This window comes from Lepidochelys olivacea (assembly GCF_965140295.1).
Source record: "Lepidochelys olivacea isolate rLepOli2 genome assembly, chromosome: 3".
Lineage (NCBI taxonomy): Eukaryota > Metazoa > Chordata > Testudines > Cheloniidae > Lepidochelys > Lepidochelys olivacea.
Window position 1 is genome coordinate 162,305,001 of NC_140413.1, and position 10,349 is coordinate 162,315,349.

At 47.9% G+C, this 10,349-nt stretch overlaps 2 protein-coding genes across 2 annotated transcripts in view; one reads left to right on the top strand and one right to left on the bottom strand.

Annotated features, from left to right (window-relative positions):
• MTARC2 (mitochondrial amidoxime reducing component 2) overlaps positions 1-2,384 on the bottom strand; it is an 18,317-nt gene extending 15,933 nt beyond the window's left edge. Inside the window, exons 1-2 of the mRNA XM_084624658.1 lie at positions 2,086-2,384; positions 903-1,076 (exon numbers count right to left, since the gene is read on the bottom strand). Of these exons, the coding sequence (XP_084480784.1) occupies positions 903-1,076; positions 2,086-2,366 (455 nt within the window). The 5' untranslated portion in view covers positions 2,367-2,384. The remainder of the gene's footprint in view (positions 1-902; positions 1,077-2,085) is intronic.
• Positions 2,385-6,315: 3,931 nt separating this feature from the next.
• PFN3 (profilin 3) lies at positions 6,316-6,729 on the top strand (the record flags this gene model as incomplete). Its single annotated transcript, XM_084624689.1, has 1 exon — positions 6,316-6,729. The coding sequence occupies one exon, from the start codon at positions 6,316-6,318 to the stop codon at positions 6,727-6,729; it is 414 nt and encodes a 137-aa protein (XP_084480815.1).
• Positions 6,730-10,349: the final 3,620 nt, after the last annotated feature.

Genomic DNA, 10,349 nt, shown 5'->3' on the forward strand with positions numbered 1-10,349 from the left:
CATTTTCTCTGAAAAGTGAAATATTGTGGATCAGATCTTAGAATACATAGAAGACAGATTTTAAAAAGATAATGCTATTTTCCCCCCAAGCGTTCCATCGTAAACAGCATCACCGTCAATTTATATCCATCTTATGTAAATTAAAAAGAAAAACTGAACTACAACAGTTAATAGTTAAATAGTTAATAGTAGTTTCCATAGCAATAATTTACACTTAGAGTTGGCAAATATAGTTCCTTATAAAGCTGCTTTATTCTCAACGCCAGCAGCTAGAAGAATTGGTACTCTAATGTCTTCTGCTATCCAAAGGAGAAGCCCTTGGCACCACGCTCATGTGGGTTACCAACATTTACAGCTGCCACAATATTCTTAAATGTAACTGACATTTTAACAGGGAAAAAGTGTTCTTCCCTTTTCTGCTAGGCACTGGCCATTTTCCAAGGTAGATTTCAGTACAGGTAAAATACCTAATGTCATAAATTCCAGTTTACCAATTCTATGTGATGTTGCACATCACACAGAATTTGCTTATTGGAAATCAAGAAATAGCTACATACATGACCAAGATTTTCAAATGCAAACACGCAGCCAAGCTAAATGCAGAATAGACAGTAAATAGGCATGAGTAATTTGGCAGATATAGTGTATAATCTCTGATAACCTTGATGTCCTCTCCGAAAATTTGACTTCAATAATAAGTGGACTTATTAAAAAATTAAGGCCAGAAGGAACCATTATGATAACATAGCCTGACCTCTTGCATAACACAGACCATAGCATTTCACCCAGTAATTCCTGCATCAAGCCCATTAAGGTACATTACACTTTCTTTGTAAAATACTGAAAGAAAAGCATATTAAATTAAAGTTAGTACTTCAAAAAGAAAAATCTTCCTCTAATACCTGCAATTGTGCACTGAATTCTTCCTGGAGAGTTTGACTAGAACACGCAGTTCCTTCATTTCTGGAGCATTCAGGGTTAAGTAGCCATTTTCACAGTTTACGGAAATCAGGACCAGCCGAGGCTCCTGTCGGGCAGTAACCATATGTCCATCCTCATTAATCAGAAGCCAAAACCTGCAATTTAAAAGGGAATGAAATATATTAAACATTTTACTTACACAGCACCATCAATGATCAAGACACTGGAGTGCAAAGAGAGAGATTTCCTGATGCACAGAGCTTAGACATTTTCTTCTTATCATAATTACTCAGGTTTTTCCTTAGCAAGTCTGATGTCCCTCCCCTTTATGCCCTGTACAATGCAGTGATGTCTCTCATTAAAAAGACTATTACTAAAACTAATAAGCTATAGCACAACTGGGGGCGGGTGGGGGAAATCCCCGGACAGCTCCGATCCCCAGCAGCTCCTCAGCTGCCACGGTTGGCAGGGGATCCCCCGAAGCTCCCCAGTCCGTGGGTGCTGGGGACCCCCAGAGCTCCCCAGCCACCAAGGGCAGTGGGTGGCTGGGGCATCCCAGGCAGCTCCTCAGCTAATGCTGCCGGTGGGAGAATCCCCGGGAGCTCCCCAGCTGCCACAGGCGGGGTCCCTCCCAGCCACAGCAGGGCAGGGTGCTCGACCCTCCTCCCTACCCGTTTTGTCATGGACATTTTCAGTCAAAGTCAGAGACAGGTCACAGCTCCCCTGAATTTTTGTTAAATTGCCCCTGACCTGTCCCCGACTTTGACTAAAAACGTCCACGGCAAAATCGTAGCCTTAAACATGAGAGTCGCATCTTGAGTTTTAGTCTCGATCTCCTTGGGTGAATCAGAGAGAGCGGGTGGGTGAGGGAATCTCTTTTATTGGACCAACATCTGCTGGTGAGAGAGACAAGCCCTCAGAGCTAGGCAGAGCTCCCCTTCCAGCCAGGGAAAGGGCCTCCCCCTGGCACAGCCTCCCCCTGACTGCAAGGGGCTTCACTGGGGCCCTTGAAGCACGGGTCAACCTCTCACGCCGAACAACCTCTTCCCCTTCGCCTCCAGGGGGCGGCGGGGGCGAAGCGGGCGGGCGGGGGCGACACGGCCTGAGTGGGGCGCTTCTAAGGGGCCTGGAAGCTCCCGCAGCGCCCCGGCCCCCGGGCGGTACCTGTCCCGCATCTCCCCGCTGCGCAGCCCCAGCGCCGTCACCTCGGCCCGCCGCAGGGCCACCCCGCGGCAGGACTTCACCGGGTAGACGAAGAGGCCGGACACCGTCCCCACCCGCTGCAGCCGGGGGCTGCCCGCCCGCCGCCCGGCCCAGCGCCACACCGCGGCCCCCAGCAGGGCGGCCAGGGCCAGCGCGCCGGCGGCGCCGAGCCAGGCGGCCTGGGACTGGGGCAGCGGCGGGAGGAGGCCGGAGCCCCCCAGGGCCCAGCTGGATCCGCTCATGGCGACTGAGGCGAGGGGGGCGGAGGCCGCGGCTGATGAGGACGGGGCGGGTCCGGGCTGCCACCGTCCCGCCCCTCCCTGCCGGCCCCCCGGACCCTGCCCAGCCCCCGGGGCCGAGCGGTCCTGCCTCCCGCCCGCTCACCCCAGCCGGCCCCGCTCTCCAGGCGCTGGAAACAGCCGTTGCGAGGTTGCCGGGGCGGGAAAAGCCGCCGCCGCTGCCCCGGACCCACTCGCGCCGTGCAGAGCCTCCGCCCGCGCCCCTCGCCCGGGCATCGGCCTTCCTAGCTCAGCGCCCACGTCTCCTTGTCGGAAAGCTGGAAATCGCCCTCTAACGTCCATCGCCCCCGCCCCATATACCCCGAGGGTTATGGCGGGACGGAGAGCCCCCTACTTCCCATTGCAGCGTGGAGACGGGCCTGTGGAGAACCCCTCGTCCTCGGGGGAAAGAACCTGGCTCTGGGTCGCGTTGACGAGGGGCTAAAGCCGCGAACCACTCCAGGGAAGCGAGTGGATTTCTAAAGGGGCGGTGGAAGCCCGGGAGATGAGACTGGAGGCATGCCTACGCGATAGGCTTAAGTGCACTTAAGTAAGTAGTGCGGGGGCTGAAGAGGGGCAGTGTGCTGGGCTGAGCGCTCAGCTCCCCCCGGGAGCCCACTTGCCCCCAAGGGTCTCAGCTACCCGCTTTTGGCTAGGAACGGAGGGCAGCCTCCCCGGGCTTCTTGGCTCCCTAAGTGGGGAGCCTCCAGGCAGCAGCCAGGTTGGGAGCAGGGAGCCAGGGTTTCTTGTCAATTTCGTAGTTCCAGCATGGAGCTGTGAAATAGACAAGACAGGCAACTCTGGATGTAGTAAAACACTGTGTACATAGACACTGTCTCCTCCTAAGTACACTGACCTAAGCCCTACTTCTCTCGAGAAGGTGGAGTTACTATGTGGGTGTAGTAGGGCACTTACATCAAGGGGACAAGGCTGTTGTGTATACACTGACATAATTAGGTAAACATAAACTGCCTTTCAAGGACCTAATTGTGTAGGGCAAACCAGGCCTCAGAATCTGCTGGTTGAGCCATGCAGAGGTTCTCCCTTGTCCACTGAGTCTCAGCTGGGATATCTAACATTACACTCACGGTTGATACTTTGTCCCCTTAGCCAGGAAAAAAAAGGTACAATTCTTGAACCTACAATTCTAGGTTCTGGCATAGTTATATATTTGCAACATGACTGATCATAGTCAGCCCACACCAGTTACTGTAAAATACCTTCACTATCGTGTAACGCTCTTCACTGGGAGACCAATACCACTTGATAGTTGATTTCTCTGTAAAGTTTCCCTGAATCATTAATTTCCCACTTCAAAATTGGCCACGACAAATTTCCAACCAGCATCACACTGAGCTTACATATAGAAGCAAAGGCAAAACCTGTCCTTCTCTGAGGCACTCCACAACCCATGTAACTCATGACTTGGCCCTGTGCCCGTTGTTGTCAGACATCACTGGTGTGGTGCTCTGATCAATGCTGATAACAGTCGGCTGCGTGTGTGTGTTCTCCCTGTGTGCTATCCCAGCTCTGTGCAGCTAGCTGGCACAGCAGATCTCGAGCAAACTGCCCAATGACCACAGACTCTAATAGGTACGAAGGCACCCAGCCAGGTTTATTGACAAATGAAACACAGTTTCTAGCTCCCCGGATCAGATGTCTACAGTTCTGCTAGTACATATGTGGTCCCTGACAATGGACCGGCTCAGTCAGTGGCGGGATTTGCCACTGCACCTTAGGCCAGACAAAGACATCCACTCAGGGATGCATTCTTATACACAGGTACAAACCTGGTTACGCATCACTGAACTCACTCAGGTACAGCCCCTCTATGCATTAGGGTGTTGCCATTCTCCTGGTACAGGTTGGTTCGAACAAATAAGTCCATCCATCGTATTGTCTATCCATCATATTGTCCTGTCTTTAAGCTGGGTGTGCCTGTTCCTTGTTGTCTGTGTGGGATGTGTTTGTACCAAGCTGTTCTGATGCCGTCCTGGCTCACGTTCATCTTATTAGTGCTTACATGTGTATATGTGCTTTTAGCAGCCTTCCTCTTGCCAACTTCTGTGAGCAGGGCCTACCTCTGGCTCACAGCCTAGCTTTGCTTTATGTTAGCAACGTCTTGACCATTACTTCAGTTCAGGCCTCATACCGGGCCTCTGATACCAAGGGTTTTATGTCTCAGGGCCTCATCTTACTATACCCGTCTCCAAAAGCAGGACCAGAGGGAAAGGCAACAGATCACCATCAGACTGCAACTCCAAACTTTTCAGCATTGGTACACAAATCAGTTATGGGGAAGGATTTGTGCCTCTATTTCCAAGAAAACTCTAGGGAAGTCCTAGCCTGAAACAGATTCCCCACCAGGAATTCTTCCTGCCACACCTCATGGAGGAGTTCAACACCTGTACCACCCAAAAATAAGAGAGAAAAAGGAAAGGTGCCTGAACTGAAGATTGTATAGCCACCACCAATGTTCTTAATAATCAGAAACAGTATTTTATAGAAATAAAATGAGAATTATCTTTGCTTCCACCATAGCTTTACAAAGTTGATATGCTTTACATGTCGTTTTCAAGGGTGATCAAATGTACCATGGTAGATGGACAGGATGTTAGAACTGGTATGGATTAGGGAGGCACTGCTATAGAAGAGCTGAGCATGCCCCCATGCAGGCTGGCACTGATGGTAGCATGCTGAGGGAGCCGAGAAAGCTGGATTGATATAGACAGGGCATTTGCTGTGAAGAAGGTCACATAATCACCATAAGATGTTCATTTCACTGTTTCAGAGGCTAGGAGAAATCTGTTCAGATTAGCTAGAGATAGCATCTGTATATTAAGAGATGAGCCTGAACTCTTAAGTATGTGGATGTTTTGCTCAATCCATTTATACACACAGAGGCCAGCTACCCAGTTGAGATCCAGATCCAAAGTCCAGAAATTATTAGATTTTGGGGGGTTGGTTTAGGCCCATTTCTATTTTAAATACATCCTTCAGCCATGCCAGGTTAATACTGATGAGTTTTTGCCCAAGATCCATCATCAGTTTCCGCGCACACCACACAACTGATGGGTGAGGCAGAGAATAGAGAATACTTCGGCTGCAAAGTGTAAGTAAACATTGGCTGCACATTCTGTTTGCTTCTTCAACACTCCAGAGCAAGAGATGGTATCACTGGATTAGGACTTTGGAAGAGGATAAGAAAGGCATGGCAGGTGGTAGGATGGTTTTGCCTCCTAGAGGAATTCTCCACTTTCAACTTCAGAAGAAAACGGGCTCTGCAGGGGCAGAATCTGATCCAATATTCACTGAAAGAATTGGAATTTTTAACACCTTCAACTTCAGTACTGGTACTTCTACATTGTCATCTTGTTTTGTCATGGTTATACATCTATCTGCATTTTCCTTTTCACTCTTCCACCACCAAGCCCTGTGATACACAACATAGAGCAGTTTCCATGTTCTTTGGAGACCGCAATAAAAAACTGAAGTTCATACAAATGACCCCTCCTGGCCGTAGGAAGTAGAAGGGCAAACATCTGGTACATTTCTAGACATGTAGGGAATAAAGGCTACTTTTACTTTAAGAGAGATATGACATCATAATGGCCTACAGGTTGTGATGCCAGATGCTTTTGACATCACAAAGAAACTCTTAGCAACTGTTTAAGCATACACATGACCATTTCGTGATGGGGATAGATCTCCCCTGATTGGCAAAGCAAGAGCAGTGTCTGCTGAACCCTCTTGATTCCTCAGCTTGAACGTGTCAGAGTCAGCTCAAACAAACTCTCAGTTCAAAATCTCCAGGATTAGCTTGAAAGCTCCCAGTCCTGAAGCCCAGAAGGCAAGCAAAGAGGTAACAAGTTGGCTGAGAGCATTTCAGAAGCATTCTGACAACCAAAGCAGGATGGGTGACTGGAAAAGCTACATCAATACCATTCTAAAGGATAAGAACATTGAAGATGTAGCTATCGTGGGGCACAGTGACAACAAATCAGTATGGGCTTCCAAGCCAGGGGGCCTACTGGCTGCTATTTCACCTCAGGAAGTGGGGGTGATCATAGGCCATGACAGGAAGGGGTTCCTGCAGACAGGGATTACCATAGCTGGCAAGAAGTGCAGTGTAATCCGTGACTACTTGCTTGTGGAAAAAGATGCTGTGATGGACACCAGAACCAAGGAGGGTGACAGCAAGTCCATCTGTATTGGCAAGACCCCCAGAGCCCTGATCTTCCTCATGGGCAAAAAGGGAGTCCATGGAGGAGCCCTCAACAAGAAGGTGCATGAGATGATTGCAAGCATGAAAGCCCAGAATAGCTAGAGCAAAGGACATAGATACTGCTGTCCTGGGGGGCCCATGGAAAATGACCTTATCCTTGCTTTAAAAGAAAGGAAACAAATTCCTGATTTCACTTAACTGTCTCTTTGTCCGTTTCTTTCAGGTGGGATGGAGTAGGGTGGAGGAACTTGCTATTATACTAGCAACCTGCCTGCCCATCTCTTGAGGGGCTGTTGAACATGATTGTTACCCTTACTGTCCCTAGTCCCACCGGTCTGTCTCCAAGCCATCTTATGTGGTATGCTGACCATTTCCCACTCTCCCAGTTCTCCGTTAGCAATAGCTTTGAGAAAAGGGGGATTTGGTCTCTTTTACTGGCTAGTCTGTGATTGTCACTGTTTGAGGTCGTTACATCCTGCCCTTCTGCTATTGGTAACTGGAAAGTTCCTTGTTCCTCCTACAAATAGCCCCAAAGACTGAGGAATAGCAGCGGTATTTGGGACAGTCCATTTCTATTTTGTTTTGGATGATGTTCCATTAGGCAATTACTAACAGGAACGACTCATTTTCTTTCATATTGTGGCATTTTATTAACCAAAGCTCTGTGTCATTTTCCATTAGAGGGTTTATTAAAGACAGAATCTAGCTAGTCCAATGAGCACTGGAACCCTGAAGGGCTGGGTACCACAACTGCACTTCTGCTATGTGTGCTGTGTACATGATAAGGCCACCGTTTGTACCACTGGAACTAGCCCAGCGAGCTTGGGGAGCTAACTATTGATCATCCAGAGTTGGGCTGTTATAGCAGCCTCCTGCTGCCAAACCTATTGACTGACCTGAATTCTGGGTGTGGAACCCACCAATTAATCTTTCACCTGCTCACTTCCCAGAACACTTCCATCACTGGGCATTTAACAGTAACTGTGGAAGGGAAGTGAGATTTTTTGAAGCCACCCATACTTTGGGGTGAAGATGGAGCCGGTTCCTTCCCCATTCAACCCTTTCTTTCCCATGATAAGTACTCTCATACCTCTTGCATCAGCTGGTCTCAGTTCTGTGACTCCTTCACACTCCACTAGCATGGCCTCCACAAGAGAAGGCCATGTTGTCTTTAGTGCTGAAGCACTTCCTCTTCCATTTCAGGAGTGGGCAGGTTATATATGTATATGGGGGCAGGTTAGGGTCTAATCAGGACAGTGCAAAAAGAGAGGAACGCTTTCTCCTTCTTCACAACCCAGCAGCCAACAAGAAGCAGAACTGGGTGCGTTGGGCTGGGAGAATAAAGAAGAGCAAAGGAAAGGCACCTCCTCTCCAGATTTATCCCCTTTGGACAATATGTCCCACATTTTTTTTTTTCTCCTGAAAGGCTGATAGATATATGCTCTAGCCAGACTAGGTACTACACTGCCAGGGCATTGAACCAGGGCATTGCCTGGGAACCAAACCTCTGGTCTCATTATAACGGGCGACTGTTTGCTCTGCCCGAACACCCCAACACACAAAGATTCCCCATTGTGCCAGGTGATGTTCTGTGCCAGCAGATCTCAATCCATTACACAATACCAAAGCACAGCATTATGGCACTCCACCCTCTGTAGCCTCAGGGTACCCCACTATGCCAGGAAAGCTCAACTCTCCACACTACCAAGACTGTCACAAGATCCCCTTACACAATGGCACCCCAACTTCGCACCATGCTTATTGTCCGATCACTCAGCTTTCCAGGCCCATTGGGCCACAAATAAATCACTCTTGAAGAATGCACGAGGCCCCCATAGAAATAAGGTGTGAGCCAACATCATGGCAAAAATTAGACAGGCCATCCCCTAAATACATCTGAAGGACAAAAAAAACCTTCTGTGCTCCTTGATAAATATGAATTTTCTAATTGTATATGGTACTGATATTGTGTAATTAAATGAAGACCATATGAAGATTTGTAGCTGTAACATGCTGCTGAGAACACCCAGAACTGTGAGCACCCTGCCTTAACAAGAGTGAGCTTTTCTGGAGATTAGACGGTGCATCAGCTCCCCTGCCACACCAGCCTTTCTTCCTCACCCGCAAACTCCTCAAGGCTCTCCCACCCCAGACCTTGCCTAGCAGGTAACGATCTGTGAACTCCAGCCCCCAAGCTCCTTTCTCTGCTATGCACAGCCCCTACCACTGTACAATGTTTGTTGCTCTTTTAAAGAGTTGGTACATCACAGCTTTTTAATTGGAGTTAACACCCCCTTCCCATCAAACACAGCACTGCACTGCACTGGTCTGCCTTTGTTTCACGGGTCAAATTGATTCCCTGGAGTTCAGTCTCCTGTCTCTTCTGGAGGCCCAACTCCATCTTGATTAAGGTGTCTGCTGGTGTGTTCCAATGTGTTGCTTCCTGCTGCAATTTTACAATTTAAATGTTCTCCTCCTGCAGCCTTGGATACAAACGAATAGCCCATTGAATTTGGCCACACCTGGTTTGCGGTGTTGGCCTCTTTCCTTTGTGTTGAGGAAACATGTTTACCAACTTCCCCTGACATGCCTAGTTTAAACACCTTTTAGGCACAGATTTCAAAGCATAATATCCCTGAGTATCCATAATTCCACACACAGCATTGTCACATGCATTTAACAATGATATTGTTGACCAGTGTGGTGTTAGTTTTCAAATGATACTTCACCAGGCATATTGTGTACAAATCTGACACCCCATATTTGCAGTCTTGTGCAGGGTGTGAACACAGGGGTCCCTAAGCCACAGTAGCATGCAGCCACATGAAAAAACAGTATAAATGAAACCAAACTTCTAACACATTAGCTTGGGTGCACCTTAGAAAAAGGAAGGAACCCTCCAGTAAAACTACAACACAGGTGCAGTCAGCAAGCGCTTCCCCCAAAAGGATAATGCTTATAACCAGCAATTAAAATAAATTAACATAAGCCCCAGAAGGTATATATGATATATACATACAGGAAGACACAGTCCCTGCCGTACGTTGCTGAGAGCCTAAAATAACGTTACAAGGCACTGCTTATTAAGCTTCTGCAGGTCATGCATTTTTATCCTGTGCAAAAAGCTTCACAGAGAACACAGTTCTTTGTGGTTAAAATTGCCACTTGCTTCCACAAGCTCAAGGCAACAATGACCCAACATTTTGTTGTGTGTTAAGTCTTCCTCATTGGGCAAATCAAAAAATCCAGTCTGTGCTCTCTGACACGTATAATCTGAAAGACACAGCAGACAGTACTGGAGATTAGGAGAGAATAATTCCAAGTGTTTGTTTGCTCACTTCTTGTGGGCATCACCAAAGTTGGGACTTGAATGTGGAGCAGTTTTGCTTTTAGAATTAGAATTAGAAATACAAATTAGAACATGGAGGAGAACAGCCCTGGTTTGTACTGCACATTTTAACAGTGTTATGCATCCAGGCAGCAGTAACTCCTTGGTTATATACTGCAGTGATAATGTAAATTGTAAAATTGCCAGTGATCTGAGCCTAGAGAGGGCACATGTCATAGTCCAGTGACCGTACACGCAGAATAAATTTAGAGAGCAATCATTTCAAAGCCTAAACAGAACCTGAATCCACAGTTCCCAAAATCCTCGAGCCCTGAGGTAAAAGCCCTTTTGTTTAGCTCAGCCCAGTAGAGTGTTTGTTACATTTAACCCAGAC